A 23114-nucleotide genomic window follows, 5' to 3' on the forward strand; every position below is an offset into this window, starting at 1 on the left:
TCATGTGGACCATGTGCATCACGTAGCATCGGGACGGTGGACCACCTTGGTGAGTCCTGTATCCTTTCTGCACGTTCATGCTGGGTGTCAGAGTCTCTCTCTCTCTCTCTCTTTCTCTGGCTGTGTTGCTGTGTATCTGCGAATGTGCATGTGGCTGTGCCTGTGCGAATCCTGTGATGCCCAATGTGACTAAAAGGGTAAAAACCAAAAATCGAGGATAAGAACGGATAATCTTATGTCGCAACTGAAGTTCCACTCACCTCTCATTCACTCACTCAGTCACTCACGGGTCCAATGAGCCGACGAGTCATCCCAAAACGCACACTCACGCGAATCAAGAATAGAGAGAGAGAGAAAGAGTTGAAGGCCTATAAATAACTGCAAATAAATCAAAATCTATCAATGCGAACAATTCGATGTGTTACAATTGACTTCACCGATCAAAGCCGTTCCTCCTCTGCTGCTGCTGTTGCAGTCCGTCCTCCTCCTCCTCCTCCTGCTCCTTTTTGTAGCAGTTTTCCCATTTTTTCCCTGTCATACCTTTTGTGTGGAGTGCGCGACCAGAAAGTATCCTTTGTGTCAATATTATTAGCAGCAGCAGAAGCAAGCAATCGAACGGATAATGGCCGAAAGGGTGACACGGACATGGGATATCATACATGGGACGGGACGGAATCGCATGGGACGGGATGGGTGTATGGCCCAGCCACCACTTCAGAGGTCTCTGCCGGGGTCTGTGTCTGTGGCTCCGTGCCTTTCGGTGAGTGTGCGAAATTTTACAGTAATTTAAAAAAAAAAAAAACTGTTTCACCAATTTAATCAATATTACACAACCCATTCACACAGATACGAAACACACACACAGGCACACAGACAAAGATAGACAGACACCAGGCGTATCTGATATCGATGCGCTCCTAATGGACAGGAGTCGCCTCTGAAGCGGCGCGCTCTAATTTTATTTATGATCTAATGTGTTGCCAATGATGGAACGTAAAGCCTGGACACGCAGAGTTGATGGAGAGTCGAGGGGATGGATATATGGAGTGGGGTGGGGTGGGCTGCGGGGATGCAGGATGCAGTGTGAAAGGGCATGTATCTGCGGAATGATATCCCGTTGTCCGCCACACACACACAACACACAAAGCAACACCAGAAGCAGTCCCTAAAAATCGAAAGTCCTCTGATCATATTTATGCGCTCTATTTGCCATTTGGCCTGTGTGTCCTTTATTCAGTTTCCTGCCAGTGGGCGATGGGCAATTTTTTAAAATAATTTCTGTCTATTTGTTGATACAATTCACCGCAATACAAACGAAATAAAATCAACAGGGGGGCAAAGGACCGAGTGTTGGAGTGCGATAAAGGGAGAGCCTTGAATATAAGCAGAAAAGTAGAGGCTCCCAATGGAAGATCCCGAGGTAAGATCCCTGAGAATCCAACAGAGATATAGAATTCAATCTCCATTCCTGGAACCCTTCATTCTCATATTTTAGGAGTACAATAGATATCCATAATCAAAATCATATCGCCATATTATCAAAGATGGTCTATCGTTTAAAGGTATATACTCGTATCTGTATACCCATGTCTTGTCTAAAAACAATAATTAATTGCTGTACCTAACATATTTATAAAAATACCATTAAAAATAAATGCAAATTCAATTCAATTTCGCCTGATTTACGCTCTTCATACATCACTCAAGCAATTGCTGAATACAATCGTTCTTAAGTGGATAATATTCACAGATGAATCAACTCATGTCCCCTTTGGCCAGCCAGACATTCCGCAAAATCATTTTACCTCCTTTACCGCCAGCGCATATCCTTAATCAGGAAAGCCACATGACAGGGATAGGGCTGGCCCGAACCACCGAACCCTGAACTAAAAGATGGGCAACCCAAGGGTCCCCCAAGGGCCGTTTTGCACTAATTAATAACAGTAAATTCTCTCCAACTCCAAGACGAAGAGTGCGGAAAGAGCTGTCTCAAACCAATCCCTTGACTTTCCTTTTGCTTTCCTCTCCTATCGTTTCGTTTCGTTTCGTTTCGTTTCGTGTCCTTTCAATTTGAGGAAACTTTCGAGTGGAAATCTGTTGGGTTACTGTACTGAAGAGCCGGGGGGCCACGGGGCCACTGACAGTAAAAAATGTTTCATAGTTTTTCTGCGTCTTAACGAGTGTCAACCACCCAAGTCAGGATTCAGGATTCAAGACTCAGGGACTCACGTGACCAGCTGCCACACACACACACACACACCTAGGATGTCCTGATGCCAGGATGTCTGTCTGCGCATGTGTGTATGAGTGTGAGTGTCCAATGGTCGACAGATAGCATCGCAACAAGATTCTCCCTTTTAGCTAAATTGGCAAAATTCTATTTTATTCCAGTCCATTCAACGATGACCCACCACCGCCACCACCCCCAATCCCCACCCCAACCCATCCCACACACACGAGCAGAAGAAACACTCATGCTATTCACTACTATTCTTGTTGGATATTCAAATACGAAACGATGCTAATTCTTATTCAAATGAATGCGAAATAAACTCCAATCACAATTATTATGAGACATGTTAAATGGACCAAAAGTCCTGGCTACCAACAACAATCCACACACATACCTACCCAGGCAGACAGACAGACACTCACAGATGGAGACGCATTCCAGACACATACTCCCACTGCCGCTCACATATGAGAGTGAAGTGCAGGATGCGCATGTCCTGTCGTCAGCGTTTTGTCGGACCAACGAGTGGACATGTGCAGGCGGTTGGGGTAGCGCCAGGAGATGGCTGTATAGTCCTTATATCCCTGTACGCCGCCAGGTCAACAAAAGAGAGTCTCGGGAATTGTTGGTATTTCAACTGCGAATGAGGGGCATTCATTTGCATTCTATCTATAAACTCCCACAGATACGCGTACGTCACGAGAGGAGTGCAGAGGAGAGGAGATATGTACCTATGCTAGAATCGTTTCGTGTGGAATCTGAGATTCAATGCAGTCATATTCTCTGAATTATTCATAGATTTTTCCATCCTTTGTGTCAGCTGTAAAGGTAATATGTGCAGTTTTAAATACTTTGACCTACTCATATGGAATCATTTTACGATACGTTCTTAAATTCTTTGAATATCAAGGAGAAAAATATACTTTTATCTAACTGTTTAATCGGTCCTTCAAGGAGGTAATACATATGTATGTCTGGCTATTAAAATATATTTTCTTCATGGAAATACATTCGTCTATCAAGAGCAACAGAGTACTACGAAATACATTCCTCTATACAAAGATTCTTCTATCTCCTTGGGTGATCTACTCGTATGTATTGTGAGATATCTGAATAATTTCTTTTAGTTGATTCTTAAATTCTTTCACCTGCTTGCCGAAACATTCCCACAACTAATGGAACCTATACCTCTCGGTTTTCCGCATAATTCTACGGAGGAATTTGCATACTGAATAATTTCAACTGCTCAGAGAAACTATTCACACGTCTAGTGAATGCATTTGCTTATCCAGAGCATCGCTCACACTCGATTAAGTCAGCTGGCAAGGGAAGCCATTGAAGCTTCTGGACACTCTCTGGACTTTTCCATGGAGTGGTCCTTGCCACATGTGGCACAATGGCCAGATCATAGGTGGTGGCGGAAACAGAGGCTGAGGCAAACAAATAAACATGCTGTCAACTGCCGTCTGACATCGCACGTCGCACCACTACCCTGCCCCTCAGCCTACCGCCGGCTCATTCCAGATATCACAGGCCGCAGCCACATTTGCATACGTGCGGCCAATGTCCCGGGGCACATACACGCACACCCACACAGACACACTTCCGCAAAGGCAGAGAAAAGAGAAGGAGAAGGGCAAAGCACACACGTTCCCGTAAGCGGCTTGCGTTACATTGGGAAAAGCCGTAGAAAGTTTTTGGGAAAGAACTTTCATTAAACAATGCGACGACCAACTCGGTACATTTATGCCCATTGCCCCATCTACAGCTCCATCTCTAGCTCCTGCTCCAGCTCCTGCTCCAGCTCCTGGATCCCGGACAGGCCATCCCGGGCCAGGCCCATTCATCTCCTCCGTACATCCTCCAGCCCATCCGTCCGGCTTTTTCTCTCTCTCTGCGTCCGTGGGTGAGTGCGTGATTGTTGATTGTGCGTGTGTGTGTGTGTGTGAATTTGTCTGTTGCCCTGTCTTTTTGTGGCAGGGGCAGGAATGTGGGAGTCCTGTGGCGGGGACTCTGTGCGCTGCCAGCGCCATTCAGTCTGAGTCGAGCTCAAAAAAGAATGATTTTAATATTAGCTAATGGATATCGCGCCAGGACAGAAAAAACCAACAGCACACATGGTACTGGGCGTTCGTCCCCACTTCCTGTGATGGCACCACCTCCCCCCTCCCCGAGGCCGCATCCCGCATGATGGTATGATATTTCAAATGGCTAATAATAGCACTCAAAAATAGGGAAATGACACAGCCATTATTTCGGTTGTGTTGTGCTCTTTATTTATTCTTTATTTCTCCTATAGCCTTCATATTCATATTCGTATTCATATTCATATTCAAATCGCTGACAGCGTCGCGGGGCCTTTTTGTGGCCCAATTACTTGGGAAATTGTCTGCGAAATGCGAGCGTTTAGGTTCTCCCCAGAGGGAAAGTGGGAGATTAATTTCCTTTATCCAAAGTTTCGCCATGTAACCAACCTCTAATGGAACAGTTGTCAAAGTGCCAACCCATTAGATGCAACTATCTTTACAGGATATACCCATATTGGGAAATCAAGCATGTTGCTTTGAAATCTTTGATCCCTAGGTACCATGTTCGGTGGTAATAACTTGTACTAGAGATCGTCCTCCTAGAAACTATCGGGAAGACTTGCCTCCGACAATTTTAAGGCACGGTTTTTTCGTGGAGTGAACTCTGGCTGGGACGGACATTTGCCTTATCTACGAGACTGTTTATTTGAATAATAATACAAAGCGATACCAAAAGATAGAGAGAGAGAGAGAGCTTTGCCTTATGCTCATATACATATGTACCCTTGCTGCGGCTCACAGCGTTCCCGCTCGTTATACCCGATACTCAAAATGAGTATTGGGGTATATTAGATTTGTGGTAAAAGTGGATGTGTGTAACGTCCAGAAGGAATCGTTTCCGACCCTATAAAGTATATATATTCTTGATCAGCATCAATAGCCGAGTCGATTGAGCCCTGTCTGTCTGTCCGTCTGTCCGTCCGTCCGTCGGTCCGTCTGTCCGTCCCCTTCAGCGCCTAATGCTCAAAGACTATAAGAGCTAGAGCAACGATGTTTTGGATCCAGACTTCTGTGATATGTCACTGCTCCAAAAATATTTCAAAACTTTGCCCCGCCCACTTCCGCCCCCACAAAAGGCGAAAATCTGTGGCATCCACAATTTCGACGATACGAGAAAACTAAAAACGCAGAATCGTAGAAGATGACTATATCTTCTAGAGTGCAAAATCTGAACCAGATCGTATAATTATTACAGCCAGAATCACGAAAACAATTTCACTCTTTCTCGCTCTGTCTCACTCTAACACACAGGTTTCATGGTCGGTTTTGCCAATTGCAAAATATGAGTTCAAGGATCTCAGAACCTATAAAAGCCAGAGCAACCAAATTTGGTATCCACACTCCTGTGATATCGGACCTTGACCGTTTCCTGTCCAAATTTCGCCACACCCCCTTCCGCCCCCGCAAAGGACGAAAATCTGAGGCAACCACAAATCTCAGAGACTATTAAGGCTAGAGTAACCAAATTTGGTGCACACACTCCTTTAAGATGTCACTATAAAACGTATATCTCAGAATTTCGCCCCACCCCCATCCGCCCCCACAAAGGACGAAAATCTGTTGCATCCACAATATTGTAGATTTGAGAAAACTAAAAACGCAGAATCATAGATAATGACCATATCTATTAGATTGCTGAATCTGGATCAGATCAGATCATTTTTATAGCCAAAAGGAACAAATCAATTTGAAGTGGCTACGCAGCGCCCGACGTCACGCTCAGACTGATTTTCTGTCTCTCTCGCACGCACTCTTTGTCGTGTCGTTAAATATTAGCGGCGTCTGCCGGAGGAGAGCCATACTGACTTAGTATCGGGTATAACCGTAGAGTTGCGGTGTCCGCAGCAACTCACAACGTTCCCCCTCGTTTTAAATACTTTCTTGATAAGAGAGTGTATTTTTAAAACTTTCAACGAAACAAAAAATCTCTTGATTTAATTTGGAAGCGATGATTTTAGAATTCCATTATTCATCCAGATTATAGAGCCTACTAATATTACAAACATCTCTTCAATTTATCCATTCTTCACCAACAGGATTCCCATTGTATTAAATTAAATCATTTCTGTTCAAATAGTTGACCCCACACTTTGGCAAACGCAAAAGAAATATGCGAAATTCAATCGACCGTATAAATTATGGCTAGTTAACCTTTGTGTGGCACCAGGGGACCCCCAGGGAACCCCAGCGAACTTCAAGGATCCCAAATAGAACCCACATGCCCAACGAAGTCAGCAAGCAAACACTCACTCAATCATGGTCAAATCTTGACAAAAGTATTTACTCGCATGCCCCGAATTATGTTTATCCTGCATGCATATTTTATATATCTAATGGCCACCTTGGATGGGGGAGTGGGCGTGGATATCAGGTAAGAGTAATGCAAACAAACAGATGCCAGACACAGCCACAGGACCCACACAGGACACGGAACACAGGACACAGAACACAGAACGCAGGACATGGGGCATAGGACACGGGATCCGGGGCAACTTATTTCGAATGCTAAATCGTTCGAATCCTTTTTCCGGCACACTTGAGCGAACAACAGGAGAGGAGAGAAGAGGAGAGCCAGCTCCCGCTCAATAGCACAAGGACAAATGCAACTGGCCCTTGGATGCCCTGCGGCCTCCGCACACCCACACCCACACCCACAACCACACACAGCAGCCCATCCATTCTTCGCCCATTCATCGAGCCATTCAGCCCGGCCCAACTTCGACAGCTATCGGCATTCCTCCCCGATTCCCCAATCCTCTGGCACATGTCCCATCCATCATCACACAATCACAAAATGAGTATCATGAGCCCAGAGTCCGAGAGACTAGGACCTTCGTAACATCGCAAGCCCAAGCCCAAGCCCCACACGTAGCATTCTAAGGGCATAAAGCGTACTTATCGGCTTTTCCCCAAGCTGGCTCTCAGTCTCTCGTCTAAGGAGAGACACAGAGAGGAGAACCCGAGACCCGACTAAACAGCGTCTGAAGAGACCTGAACACTGGCGTTGAACTGCTTAAAATACCCAAAACCAAAATCTCGAATGTCCATTAGCATACGACGAATCCACCTAGCCTTTACCCCACTCCACACCCGCTCCCTGCCCATTTCTCCGGGAGAAGTTTCTTTCATTCGAACCACTCGGCAACTTACCACCCACTGTGTGGCGGTGGCGGTGGCGGTGGCTCTGGCGCTGGCGGTGGGGTCTTCGGGTTACCAGCCAACTCTTTGCCTCGATTTCGACCAGCAGCACAGACAGAGATGGAAACAGAAACAGAGAAAGCGAAAGATACAGGGACAGGGACAAGGACAGGGAGAGCACACACATTTGGTCAGGGGAAAATCTACACCATCTGCTACACCTTACACCTAACCCAACAATCCAATTCCAAGAGAACAATATGCTTCAGTGGCAAAAACTTGAAGGCGCTCGGCTTCGGCAACGGTCTTCGTCCAGAATTCCGGGATGGATGGATGTTCTCTGGGAGGAATGGGAGGCAGGGGAAGGATGGCAGCTCCTGGAGGTTAGAGCCATATTGCAATGTATGGCCAGGGCGCATGGAGCACGCAGGCCGTGAATGTGGGACGTGATGCTCGCTCGAGCCGTGCCTTGGCCTCGTCTTCCCCTTCGCCCATACTCGTACCCTGGTCGTAATTTCAAATTTAAATTTAACCTTTTGTCTTAATACGGCCAGGCGAACAAGGAGCACGAGTTTCATCCTTGGTCCCAGATCCTGTTCGGAGAACGGGAGTGGGAGCGGGCATCATAAAAACATCGTCAAGTCAAAAGGATAAGGCTCTCGTCCAAGGGCCCGGGCAATAGAGTTGTACGTACGAGTATGTGAGGAGTTCTCGGCCAAAAGGATTGGTCCATTGTACTGGGGCTTAGACCCATATTATTGAAGGACGCAACTAATTTACGGATTTGCCGGCAACCATACCATACAGCACACACGCATCCAAGGAATTGCTATGTGAATGGATTGGAATGGATTCATATGGCTCAACAGCCACTGGGAGTGCAAGTACTGCTCTGCTGGTCAGCGCACATATCCGTTCCATGGCTGCTGCCATGCTTTAATCAATTCTTTGGCAACCAAGAGGTGGAAATGTAGGAGACCTGGCCAGGAAAAGTTTCAGAGAACCGGAATACTGTGCAGAGGAGGCTGCACGGGAGATTACTCTCAAGAGACGGTTCTCCACCTTCTGGGAGCAGTAGTGTATAGAGAAGATGGACAAAGGGAAGTGCTGTCCAGAGCAAGTGGGTGTAGTCCGCGGGGAGGTGAAGGGAAACGTCCAAAAATCCAAAATGGCCACTTGAGGGGTGAGACATTGAATAATAGAGAACAAGAGAGAGGAGCGAGAGAGTTTTTGTAGTGGACTGGACAACTTGTACACACAAAACAGATGGGTGAAAGTAGGCGGAGGAGGCGAATGGCCACCAGGAGGGGGAGGAAAATCATCGAATGGAAAGGGAACGTGAAAGGGGCAGCAGGAAGCAGGAACAGAATGATGCAAACATAGCGACATCGGAGTTATCAACATAAAAGTCAATCTGTTGAAGGGGGTTGAATGCGAACTCAGTCCGTGCCGTGGCACGCGGGCAAACAAGAAGTGGATGAGAGGGTTGACCAGGCCAAAAGGGGGTGTGAAAAGTGGGTGTGGGTGTGGATGGTGGTATCCACCGAAGGAAAGCCCCATATTGACCCCTTTGTCGGAGGGAAGCTGTTACGGAACCCCCCTCGAAACGCCGAAACCGAAACCAAAACTCGAAGTGAGAACTGGACTCCGGACGTGGGCTCTCCCTCTCACTCTCTCTATTCGCCTCATTCCTTCTCACACTCTTTACGACTCTGGACAAGGACCAGGACCGGGACCAGGACATTGTATTGCCTTGTCGTTAGTGTTAGTGGCCCGGTGATGAACGGCCACTGGGTCTGAAGTGGCTGCCAGTTGTGTAGTGGGCCGCTCTGCGCCCGGGAAGTGGATTGAAATTGTACATATTTCACCTTGTCTGCCTCTCGCTCGCTCTCCCGTTAGCTCGTCGGCTGCCCAGCCATACTTTTGGATAACGATTGAATCGAATCGTACCAGTCCACCCCTAATGGCGAGCACAGAGACCAAAAGCTCCGGCTATCGCGGCCATTACCATTCAACCCTATGACTGGGAGTGGAACTGAGACTGCCTGGACCATGGACCGTAGACTTAGCTTGGCCAACCCACACCACACACCGTTCCACAAACACATTTATGTATAAATGCCTCTCGCCTGTGATATCAAACAGAGCTGGATGGAAAAACATACAAACCAAAAGGTTGGGATAAAGGGAAGACAATTGAAAATTCCAAGCTCTCAGAGTTGAACGGGGGAGCTGCTTGGCTTCCACAATTTCCACTCCATCCGTTGGCTAATTTCCATCTTTGGAACTGTATACATGAATTGCCCCCAAGCAGCTACTGAGCAAGTGTCACCACTCAAACTTCAGGGCTGAATGCGGTTCGGGGTTACCAAAGGTTGTCTTCAAGTTGAACAAAAGTCCCTTCAGTTTTCAGGCTCATACCGTACTTTTGCCAACACTGATTAGTTTATCAATCTACAGCGATCTGTGTACCCCCATGCCCCACCCGCTGGGTAGAAATGTCACCACTCAAACTTTTACGCCGAAAGCGAGGTTCGGTGTCACCGTTTTCCTACCTCTGATGATTTTATCAATCTAAAGCTTTATGTGCTGTCACATCAATTGCCCGAAACCAGCCACTGAGTGAATCTTTTCACTAAAAAGGTTACATGTTATTTAACGGCAGATCGTGGTCACCCGTGCACTTTTCAAGAAACTCAAATAATATAGATATTGAAGTCCTGCTATCCTTGTTTAATCTCTGAATGAATCTTGCCCCAACAAACTGCATGTTGAAAGGTTGATCGGCGTCACCTGCGGATGTTTTTGGGCCACTTGATGGGGCAGAAAATGGCAAATGAACCATAATTTGTCTGACATTCTGATCAGGGCTAATCGGCCCCCCATGTGGATAGCGAAAAGCCCTACAGTCTCTCTCTCTCTCGTGGCTATCTCCGATCAGGGCTCTTCACTGAAGTGATCTCGAGCTGGCGGCGAAAAGATCAAGCGAACAATGCGAATTACCTAATTGATGGCACTTCGTGAAGGGCACTTGACTTGATCAGTGCGTCCGATCAGTTGCTCAATCCGTTCGGAAAACCAAACCCCCATCCCTACTAGGGCCACTGGTAAAAGCGCAATGCCGATCTGTCCGATAAGACTTCGACGCGCACTAAGAGCGATAGAGTGATAATTGCAATGGGCTACGTCCGATCTTGGTGGCTGTCGATCTTAGTGTGTGTGCTGGTTGGTGTTGGTTGGAGAACGTGACGCGCCAGATTTGCGTAATTTGTAAGCACTTCTTCTACCCCTAACCCGCTCCCAGACCCATCCCATCCCGTTCTGTCCCGTTTACCGTCCTACCCCTACGCGGCGCATTAGGTAGGCAAAGGAGCGCGCTTTTGTGCGGATTCATTGCGCATAACTCACACAGGAGACAGGAGACGAGAGACTGTAGCTACCTGGCTATGGGAATGGAAATGGGAATTCAGTTATTCTGTTATTGGGACATCCAAGATCGAAGCGGGATGCATGCGTAACCCTTTCGTAAATCGAGTTAATCCCACAGATAGAGCCAGACCCGAAAACCATCCCGCATTCAGGTACACACAACTATCGTACATACATAACGATTATAATTGCCTCAATGGAAATTATTATCATTTTTCATTCGAGCCTCAGCCTGAGGCCTGAGGCCTGACATCTGCCAAGGGGTTGAGTGTCGCCTGATGGGTCTGGGTCACCATCAGAAAGGGTTCCCGAAGACGAAGACGCTGGCCATGATCGTTTTGCTCGTCGTTTCCTTTGGTTTCCTGAAGTGCCGTCGAAACAATGACCCGAAAATGTCACCGAGAGCACTCTGAGCAGAGGAAATGGAAGCGACTTGGTTCTTCGTTCCACCCGAGGGTTGGCTCGGATCGCACAGGGTCGCGGTCGCATAGGGTAGGGCACATCAAGGTGAGCATGTCACACTGCGAACTAACTGACTTATTCATCTTTATTAATTGAGCAGAGTGCAGGCAGAGAGGGAGCTTTGGACAGAAGCGAGTCCTTTGGCTTTGTTTTACCCCCAGAAAGCCATGAGAGTTCCATGACAAAGCGCAATGTGCCAATAATGGGAAGTACGACCTGTCACATGTCACCAAAACAAAGGCACACATTCCATTCCACAACGAAGTGCTCTCGAGAACAATCGGAGCAATGAAAATCAGAAAGAATGAAAGCAGAAGGGGAATCCCTAGTACTAGTAGCCTCTGGAGTTTCAATTGAAATTGGAAGCTTTAAAGCATCAAAATTGTACAGTACTAAACAAAATTCAATAGTCCACACAAATTTGAAAGGTCTCTTATTTAAAAACCGCACAATGCCAAAAGGAACCAAGCTGCGCTTTGCCCTGATCACCGAAGATGTGCTGGAGAAGTTGCGTCCGAGTCCCGAGCCTACCGTTCCTATTCGCAATGCCGTCAAGGAGGTCCTCAGCGAGGTGATGGCTGAGCTGAATATCAACCAGATGATCGAAGACAAGCTCGTCGAGCTGCTGGAGCGTCGGGGCATTGCCTCAAGCCAGAACACCAGCCCCGGCGGCTGCTGCAGCATGACCGGCCTTGCCCTCACCAAGAAGTCATCCAATTTGGTAGTGCCCATGTGCTCCATGTCATCCGAGTCCCCAAGGCCAAGCGAAAAGCGCAAGCGCCATAAGATTCAGGAGCACCCCCTGCTCCCTTCTGCGACTCATGTGGCTACCAAGACGGGCAAAATCAAGTCCCAAACGACATGCACTCAGCCCACACATCGGGAAGTGACCTTTGCACTTCAGGATACGTCCACACATCGTGATGCTGATGCAGCCGCTAAATCTCGTGATGCAGCCGCCACATATCGTGATCGATCGAATCGCACACATCGGAAAAATACAGCCTCCACACATCGAGATGCAGGCGCCTCACAACGAGATATAGCCGCCTTATATCGGGATATAACCTCGAAGATGGGGCGAGCCGAATTGAAGTCGCCTTCCTATCGGAAATCCCATCCCTATGGCGAAGAGCAGGAGTACGTAAACCCCAAGTTGCTGCGCAAAAAATTAAATGAGAACTAAAATGCCAAATTATCCCTAACAATAAGGAATCATTACATATACCTATGATTATTAATTAATTAATTTTTTCAAATTAAAATTTATTATAATTTGAATATTATTATCTTTGAATGGTCAATCGATGGGGTTCATTAGAGGGATTTTTGGCTAGGGCTAGGGAGAGACTAGTGACTAGGGGACAAGCCGACTAAGAACTATTAAGTTATTATTTTTGTAATACAATTATCAATGTCCCTGCTGTACAGATATAGAAACCCTCGTGAGAAATCAGTCAAAGACTGTTTGGTCATTAATATTGGTCACCCATGTTTATTAATTAAGGAATGAAATCAGTAAAAGAATATAATTTTGAGTCAAAGTATTGAGTATTAGATCTCTCGTTATCGGTATCTGATATCGACTTCATAATTTAATAAGTTTATGCTCTATCAATTATTTTTGAATTAAACTGATATCTTTATACCATATTTAAAAGTATTTCTTTTTTCTGACCCATTTTCACATCTCCTGGGAAATCTAATTTGCATCCAACATTACTTTTGATAGGCCTTCGATGACACTCGATTGTCATGGCTTCCCATTGGTAGGGCTAACTAAATTGCTCTTTACTATACATATTTCCATCCGTTCTAGTTTGAATATCAATTGCAAAAACATTCTCCTCCCGCCCCACTAGCCAGAGAAATAGGCAAAGTGAAAAAATGAATCGCCTGGCAATTGTGAAAATCAGCCTTTTCTATGGGTGGACGTCAGGGGGTTGGAATTTGGACGAGCTTCTGGGGCTTCAGGGGGTTAACAGTCATCGCATGCCCGAAGTCTTCGTCTCTCGCCTTTCGTCGCTTATCGTCGAGCAGCAGACAAGGGCAGAGCATCAATCAAGCGTTTCCAATGAATGGCTATCGACTGAATTAGAAGACCAGCGACGACTCTAACCCCCTCACTATGTCCCACCCCCGACTGCCAATGTCCTTTTGCGTCTTGGCAAATTCTAGAACATCACCAAAAAAAAAAACATTCACGAAGAAGACCCAGTCTCAGACAGGGACCCGGCACGGACCAGGCCATATTTTTGCGGCTTAATATGTGTTAAAAAAAAAATGGAAATAAATAAATGTTAAAAAATGTTTTCCAGGAGTTGGGGCATGACGCGGGGCCCAGGGGGCAGCAGTGGGAGTCAGAGGCAAGACCAAAAGCTGGGGACTGGGGCTTATCGCATGGATGTAGCCAGTGACAGGACATAACATAACCCTCGGTATCTCAGGCGGGCCATGCCATGCGTGGGTGCCCTCCCCTGCCACTGTGTGTGTATGTGTGTGTGAGTGTGACGAACGGTCACCCCGGACCGGAACATCACAGGACATGAGTGGAAGAGAGAGTGAGTCCTAAGAGAGAGAGTGGGAAATCGAGTCAAAGGGGTAAAAGATGCTGACTAAGTACTTTGGAAAATGGTTTACATGCCCGACTCTTGGCCATTGGCAATCCGGTCCGCCCCTCCATACCCTCCCTTCCGACACTGGCCACCCTGGCCACCCTGGCCCTTCTGATGTTCCCGTTTAGCGGTAATACATTGTCATTTATGTATGGTCTGCGACCCCCCGAAGGGGGAGTGTGTTGTGTGGAATGGGAGAAGAGCCCTGTCATGTGCTCCTCCTTTAGCTCCTACGCGTGGTACTGCTTCTCAATCCATTTGCCAGGCCAGTGGACAAGTGTTGGATGCCATGTTTATGTTTTCCCGTTGTCTATCATTTCATTTTTCTCTTTCTCCGTCTCACGGACTCACCGACTCTTTCTTCCGAGACATTTTCTTTTGAAGCCAAGTTCGCGTTTCAAATTTTCTCAGTTCCACTTTGTTGTTGTTTTTCCTGGAAGGAGGAGAAGCGAGTCGAGTCGGTAATATAAAATCCACAAACGCCAACAGAACTTCACATATGACAGCGGTGACAATCGTGGAAGGACCTAAAGGAGGAGCAGAAAATGGAGTAGGAGATGGATATGGAGGAGGGATAAGCAAGATGTAGAAGTGGAAGCAACGACTTGGACCAAGATGAGCGCTGCTCTGGATGTTTGTGATTTTTGAAGCGGAAAATCAAAGCTAAGCCCTGTTCACACTAGTAAGTGGCACTGTGTAGGAGCAGCAGTGACCAGAAGCAGTGACTATAGAAGTAGTAGTCACAGTATGACCAGGATGTGGCAGTGACTTTGGAATTACTAATGGAGCAGGAGTATAAGTAGCAGTATCAGTAGAAGTAACATTTTAAGTAACAGTGGAAGTAACAGTGAAAGTAGCTGCGGATGAAGCACACTGACATTCCCTACTTCCTTTCCCTCTTTGCTGGATGTGCCGCTAGTGTGAACGGAGCTTAAAGCGCGACAGGACGTAGCACTGCCCCATTGTACGCCAATATCTGTGTGTATACCCATATGTGTTTGTGTGTGTGTGTTTGTTGGAGCGTTCGAGTTTCAGAAAATTGCATTTTTTCATATCATTAGGTTTTATTGGTTTCTTCCTGTTAAATATTCCAAAAACTCCCCACGGTCGACGGTCCGCTTTTGTCTCGCATGTTGTCAAAACAACAACACGAGCACGCTCCAAAAAACAACCTGAACACATGCCCATAGATACGCACATATATAGTCATATACACATATGTGTATAGGTGAATGTATATACATATGTATACCGTAGAGCACGCATCATATCATTTGGTAGCGGATCTGAAACTGCGCCAACAGCCCGAAAAGTCCTGCGACAAGAGCCTTGGCAGGACGCCGGCAGCTCCACATGAGCCGGCAACTGCAAGCTGGCGATTTCCTTTCGCCATTCCCCAATCGCCTTCCGCCTTTGTAGTTCTCCTCCCCAGAGCTCCCACCTGGCTGTGTAGAACAATATGCAATCGATTTGCCAGACCCGCCCCAATTAGTGGCCCTCATTGGAGCGCACGCAAAGGGTTCGATTCAGTTCATGACATACGGAGTAGATATATATAGAGAGGACTCTTCACATCCCATTCCATCCATTGACCAACTGCGCAGCATTCTCGCACTATATTTGTCCAGGCAAACACATTATCGACTGTCGAATGAGGGGGGAGTGGGCCAGAGCTGTCGATTCCCATCCAGCACAGGTCGATGCCTATGTAAATATATGTACGGTATGGTATGGTATATGGTTTATGGCCCCTGCCACACGCCACACGCACGGACAGGACACACCCGTTCTGTGTCCCACATCATCGGCCTGTCCTGGCCACAACAATGCAAATAAGACAGCCTCAAATGGAGTCAACTTTACCTGCGTAAATCAGGATCTGCTGCTGTTACTGCTACTGCTTCTGATTGACTGCCTGACGTATGGATGGATGGATGGATGGTTGGTACGAAGTATATACATATATCCCACAGAAGAAGAGCTGTAGCTGGTCAAGAGCGTATTGGGGGATGGGTTAGGTTTCGGTTGGGTTCGGTTTTCGACCCAAATGCAAATAGAAAGAGAGAGTCTGCACAACGTTTCAATATGCCACCAAACGAGAATCCCCCGGCAACAGCCGAACGGGCAAACGGATGGACGGGTCCGTGTACCACCTGCAGTGGGCCCGGGTCGGACCGGTGCTCTCCTGTGGGCCCCCGGGGTCGTTTTGCGCTTCTCCTCCTGCCTCCTGCTCATATGTGTGCTCGGGCTCTCAGAGCTGTTGCCTTGTTGATGATGCGCTTCGGTGGACACCGCCCAACGGAAGAGGAAATGAAAAAAGGCAAGCAGCAGCCCGACTCTGACTCCGACTTTGAGTCCTGCGTCCTGCGTCCTGAGTCGTTGTCGTCCTTGCCAATTCCGCTTGGTTGGTTTGCAAAATTGTTCGAATTGGATACTCTCTGGCGACCAGAGAACGCCCACGCGCGCCGGGCACTGCCAACTGCCTAGCGGGCGGCCATGGGTCCACGAACACCCAACCACCCAGTGCCCCCTTCCCCCAATCGCCCTCCTCCCTCTCTCTCTCTCGCTCTCTCTCCCTCTGTATCTCTCTGTCGTTCGCTCCTTGGCATCCCCATCCTCAGTCACCCTGTCTACCGGGCGGTCTGGGCAGGTCCTTGCCATCGTTTGTCCTCTGTCGGGCATATGACCAAAGGAATCACCAAGCAAGGATGTCTGCGTGCCCATGCGAGGGCCTTCGGTGTGTGTTTGTGTGTGTGCTTATGGCCATGTCCTGCGTATTCATACGTGTATCTGTATCTGTGTGCGCCTTTCTCTTTCTGTGTGTGTGTGTGTGTGTGTAAGTAGTATTTGAAATTTTGCATATTAAAATATTGTCGTGCATGCAAAAGGTCGCTCCTTCTTATTCCAGGCAAAAAGGTGGACGGCGTCGCGCGTTTTGCGCTGCTCTTCTCTCTGCCGGCGCCAGCGTCAGCGACAGCGTAGGCGCTCGCGTCTCTGCCGCTGCACAGTGGCTTTGATCTGAACGGAGTTTTATTTGGGTTCTTCTACTCACAAGAGCAAAGTCACCAAACAGCAGCGTAAGGACCTTAGTTTAACAAAATAACTTTCCATGATCGATAGTTTATTGATAAATAATCGAATTTCGCATGGCTTCTCCTACTCGCAGAAGCTGATCCAGCAAGGAGCAGCGTCAGAAGCATAAGAAAATGTAAAAAATTAGCTACCAATCATCAAGACCTAATCGATAAATAATCGTTTATTCATCAGAATTGATTAATCTAAGAAATATCATCACAAAGGCCTAAGTAAAATCAATTTGATATTTGATCGAAGAGAATCTTGTTAATTGAAAGATCAACTTTTTAGTCAAATCATTTTCTAATCGTTATCTAATTACAGGTTAAAATATTGGTTATGCACACAGGTCACTGGACACTGGTTTGTAGCCCTTCTCTCTTTTTTCGGCCCACTGTGCGTCGTTGTTATTAGAACTGAAACGGACTGTGGATGTGGATGGGTATGCCGCATGGGGGGCATGGGGATGCGACAGCACTGGCAACAACACTGGGACACAGACACATCGCCTGTGGTAACACAATAACGAATTTCCGTAGCAACTTCATCGCCAAGTCCTGTTCTTGCTTCTGCCTCTGCTGCTCACGCTGCTCCTGATGCTCGTTTTCGCTCCTGCAAGTATTGCTGTTGTTGCTGATGGTGATGTCCTGCCTCCTTCTGAAATGTTATCCACATTACATGGTTCGCTCTCCTTCAGATCCAGGTCCGTCTTCATTTGGAACTTTTCTCCGGCTTTTTCCCGTTGCTGTTTCCCATCGCCCATCGCCCATTGCCCTTCTATTTATTTGTTCCTCCATTTTCTCCATTGCGTTTGTTACATTGGCGGCTAAATTCTGGCAAACGACTGCAAGGACAAGGACATTGTGGGCGGGTGTGTGTTAACGTAGGACGAAAGGGAGAGGACCCAGACCATAAATGAAATTGTACACTTTTCCGATGCTGCACTTACAGGCAGACAGACAGCCAGACAGTCAGGGAGACATATAGCTAGACAACACATATGCCAATAATAATAATAATAATTGTACCTAATAATAGAGAAAATAAATACGATAAACAAACAACTGTGAATAGGAAAAGTTGCCGAGCAAACGACGACGTCGCGGCGTCGAGGAATGGGTGTGGAAATAAAACCGAAAAAACATTCTGATTTGTGGGGAATGGTACAAGTGCTCTGGATTCCAATGTGAAAACATACCGAACTTGATGACTCCAGGTTGGATCGGATCTGTCTTCCAACTCTAAGGATGAACCGACAGCGAACCCACTCTTGAATTTGATCATAAATCCTATTGACAGACACGGGAAAAACACTTTTGTGCCATTTGTCGAACGCCAGTTCGATGGGTTCCGATATGTCGATCCTTCGATTGCGTCTTGAGAAAAGGGGCAAAGATAAAATCCGTTACATCGGCCAAAAAGGAAGCAGGAAAAAGGGGAGGGAGGATCGAAGAAGTATCAAAAGAATTATTGCACAAGACATTCGCGCTAGACCCCACCCTAAAAAAGCATCGCATCCCATTCGGAGACGATCCGAGAGGAAACATTTTAATGGATTTTCATTTTCCCTTTTCATTTTTTATAGATCGTGAGAAAGTTGTTAACCCCTTTCGAGGCCACATCCATAATTTATAATGATTAGGTACCGTTTGGAAAGGAGGGAAAGGTAACAGTTGCCAGGCCGGAGCGGTGCGGAGCGGGCGCCTTCTTTTCCAGCGAAAAGAACAGAGAGGGAGATCCTTAAAGGATAACGGAGGCTGTAGACCACGACAGAGGCGTCATCCCTCAGCGAGGGGTCCTTTGCCTGTGGTCCTCCGCCAGCTGTGCCTCCGCCGAAGGCAGGAATGCAGGATAAAAGCCCTCGAGCAGACAATGCCCTAGCAGGCGCAATCCCCTAACGAGATGATTGATCCACAATCGGACCAAAAAAACTAAGGGCTTAGCTCTCGAAAGGATTGCGTGAACTTCTCAAGAGTATATGATAGTATTGAAATCGGAAAATCGCTGAGATCTGAAAAATGCATTGCAAGTTATTGCAAGCAAAATTTCATAAAGTTCTCAAAGGTGCCGAACTGCAGCATTAAACATACTTCAAAGATCATTACTTAAGTTGGAAATTAATTCTTATTCTTTTTTTAAATGTGGTAAAACATTGTGGAAAATATAACTATTTGCCACCCATTGTTAATCCTATTCCATGGTATACCATTCGGAGTCACCCACACCGATGTGGGTCACCAGACTCTCAAACTTCATAGACAATCAATAGACAAAAAATAGACCTAGCCATTGATGGATTACGAATCCAATTTCGTGGTATACCATTCGGGGTTACCTATAAGACTATAAGCCGCATCTGGGTCATCAAACTCTCAAAATTCAGAGTCAATCAATAGGCCCACATAGATCGGTCATCGATGCAGTCGGTCATTAACCTCCCTCACTAATCAATGGCTATTGGGATGTGGATTGACCCCCAGACTCGGAGTGACCCCCATTGTCCACTCGGCACGTAATAAGCGCCTATAATTCGAGCCAATTCATTAATCAACCAATTAGTCAGCTCTAAGTAGTCGCTGCCAAAACACACCATTCGAAACGGAGAGGGAGAGGGAGTCAAGTCCGTGCGAGTGCGAGTATTATACCATAAACGTATAAATATCAATTTGATCTGTCAAATATTGACACATCAAACCCTAAACAAACCAATGACAGGCCCAGCCAGCAGCATCCCCCTGGCGCCGTTCATCTACCCATTTAGCGGCAATTTATGAGCAACAAAACACCCAAAAAAAAAGGACAAAAAATTGGTGGAAAAATAATAAATGAAAACACTGAAACGATGCTCTCGCGCTCTCTCTCTCTCTCACTCACTCTCTCCCTCTGTGTGTCAGACACAGGACCCCAGAATCCAGAATACAGGCACAGGAGCAGGAGGGAAAAAAGGGATTTTTCAGATAATTTCAAGGGTCCTTGACTTTTGGGCCCCGCAATAAGCCAATGAATGATGCTGTTCCTGTTGCTGTTGCTACTCTCATTCCACCGCATTTGAGTCGAGCAATTATGTGTATTATATAACAACATCATGTTTGCAGTTTAATGTCAAAAACTTGGTTTTTTACACCAAAAACTGTTGGTGCGAAAGGTTAGGGGATGCTGGCCCCTGGACCGAGAGGGACCATCCTATTCCTATCCATCTACTGTCCTTCCTACTGGTTTCTCTTCTGTTCATAGTGGATCAGGGTTCAAAGTGCGTGTGAATATGAGGATGTTTTTGTTGCTGGGATGCTGGGCAACTTTTTGCGGTATTGTTAAGGTGTGAAGGGAGCGATTAATGCCACAACATTGGACTATGAGGACAATTGAGTGAGGAGCCCGTGTAATGCGATAAGGCGCCAATACCCGATTCGCAATTATCCCATTGTGATCTCTCTCTCTCTCTCTCTCTGTGTGTCTTTCTGTCTATCTTTTGGGTCAAAAGTGCAGGGCAAAAAAAAAGGGAAAATACAGGAAATTACATTTGAGTTATCCTCCAGACAGGAGCAGGAGAAGGAGGCGCAGACGTAGCAGTAGCCGCAGCCGGATCCGGATTCGGAGCAGGAAAAGCAGCAATTAGTCAAGTGGTTAATGAGTTGAGCGAAATCGGATCGGATAAGGACACAAAACAGCAGCAGAGCTGAGAGAGTAAAAGGATATGATGACTGTACGCACACCTCATGATGGATTTGGGATTTCGAATTTCGGGATTTGGATTTTTGGGCTGCTGCTGTGCATTTTCCGGCACATTGACGAGACTGCAATTGCATTTTCCATTGGTTTTGCGCGTGGGGTGGGGTGTGTGTGTGTGTGTGTGGTTCTGGGATGTGGAAAATGGGTGGGAAAAGGGTTAAGGGGCTTAGAGGGTTGTCCTGGGGCGCAGGATGGCAGGCGGACAATGACAAAAAAAATGCGAAAAATTAAAAAATGGCACAACAGGCAAATTGTCTCTGATTTTGGTTTTTCTTTTTTCGCACTAGGGTTGAAACGAAGGGACGCCAATGGGCGGAATGGAAATGAATTTTTAAAAAAATATTATCAAATACACATATTTAACGATGCTAATGTCGATTACACTGAGAGAAAGTCCACGAGAGGAAAAGTAAAAAAAAAGAAACCGATAAAATAGTGAGACTATTTTTTTGTCCTTTCATATGATTTGAATAGTGTAGAAGTAAGCGATTAAAATCTTAAAGCTCCGTCCCAAAGCTACCACCCGTTTTATTCATAAGATTTGTTTTAAATACAGCTTTGATTATAATATTGAAAGGATCATCAGAATCTGATCTGAAATGTTGAAAAAGTTTGTGGCTAGAAAATCAATAAAATATCATTGATATCCTCAACCTGTTTGCATCTCGTTTTGCTGTCAAGTAGAACTACAGATTACAGCGGAAGTTCAGCCTTCCACAGCCATGCTGTTGACGCCCACTCCCCCCACCACTCCCCACCTCCATCCCTTGGCCAAAGACGAACCTCGTCCAATTCCGTTTGGGATAGCAACTGTCCACAAAAGCCGGCAATACGACGACGAGGACACGGGATATCGATTGCCGATGGTGGCCAGGTGTTGCCGTTGCCATTTGGATAAATTTCGCTTTCGATTTTGGTTTCGGCTTAAACCGAGCGGCACACACATATGTATGTATATTGGCCCATGGATCACCTTCACCCCCCGGCGCCTACCCTACTCTTCCCAATCCCAATGCCAATACCCATCCCGTCCCCAACCCCAAACACAAGGCAACCCCTTAATACCCATATTGTATCTACATACATTTGCATGGCCTCATTTCTTTTCATCCATAATTTCAAATTGCGAGCAAATTTTCCCCGCGCCGCTTGATGTTTGCTTCGTGGCATAGTTTTTCCACACACACACGCACACGCACACACACACACACACACTCGCACACAGGGAAAAGGATTATTTATTTATTACGAAATTTTCGTCATTCGATGCGCGGCTGTGGCGCGTGGAAAGGTGGAAATCAAAGGTGGAAGCGGAACTCGGGGACACGGGGACTAGGCCAGGACTCGACGGCCGCCGCAAATGTCGAATTATTCAAATGATGATTCCAACCCCTCGATGATGCCGCTCCGCGCACCGCGCACCCCAACCCCTCTGTGATATGCAAAAAATGAAAAAATGTAAAAAAGGAGCAGAAGAATGAAATACTCGTACGCACATATAGAGGACACACAGGACATGGACTTGGGCTTGGGCTCGGTTTCAGATACAGGACGCACAGGACATAGGAGATACTATGAGAGGACCAGGCGCGTCGCGTTGATTTTGTGTGCACTTTTTTTACCTTGCGGCAATTTGGTGGCACACACACACACACACACACACACACAGATAGAGGGAGCGGCAGAGGCAGAGACACGCACGTGGTGTAGTGGAAATGGCCCTCATGTTCCTGCCACACTGCTGTTGTTGCTGTTTCCTTTGTAGTTTGCATGTCCCGTTTCGTCATATGAGATCGCGAACGTTTACAAATTTTTCATTTATTCAAAAACAAGAAGCGACCCATCCCCAACTTCAGCCAGAACGAAGGGTTAGATACCCTGAAATTATATTGGAAAAAGAAGCAGTGAGTACTCTATAGATGATAATATTATTGTGGTATACACGGCAGCGATTCCTCCAAAGTTGTGAAATGACATATATGATACGTATTACGTATATATAATGAAACAGAGGAGCCTTGTATAGCAGGATAACTGAGAATGATATAGGCAAAAATATAAAGATTGATTCTACGAAAGCTTTAACAGATGAATAGTAGTGATCGCTTAGTAAAGGATAGAATGCTAAGATGAATCACAAGTTTGGGATAATTTAAAAATATATATATATTATTATATTAGAAGAGATATGACAGCACTAACAAGTGGTCCAAGTGACAAGACAGATATGCATAATGATTGTGGGGTGCTGCCTCATATTTACCATATATTTTTAGTTGTAGAGAATGGCAACCGAGACCGCTAAAAGAGCTTCCATGGATCACATTATTCCACTCATATCCTAAC

General features: G+C 46.4%; 1 protein-coding gene across 1 annotated transcript; it reads left to right on the top strand.

Moving 5' to 3' along the window:
- Window positions 1-11761: 11761 nt before the first annotated feature.
- LOC6597540 lies at window positions 11762-12576 on the top strand. The gene has a single exon (XM_002022634.2). The coding sequence runs from the start codon at window positions 11801-11803 to the stop codon at window positions 12533-12535; it is 735 nt and encodes a 244-aa protein (XP_002022670.1). The 5' UTR covers window positions 11762-11800; the 3' UTR covers window positions 12536-12576.
- The last annotated feature ends 10538 nt before the right edge of the window (window positions 12577-23114 follow it).

Source organism: Drosophila persimilis, unplaced genomic scaffold, assembly GCF_003286085.1.
Source record: "Drosophila persimilis strain 14011-0111.01,24,50 unplaced genomic scaffold, DperRS2 tig00000841-arrow-arrow-pilon, whole genome shotgun sequence".
NCBI lineage: Eukaryota > Metazoa > Arthropoda > Insecta > Diptera > Drosophilidae > Drosophila > Drosophila persimilis.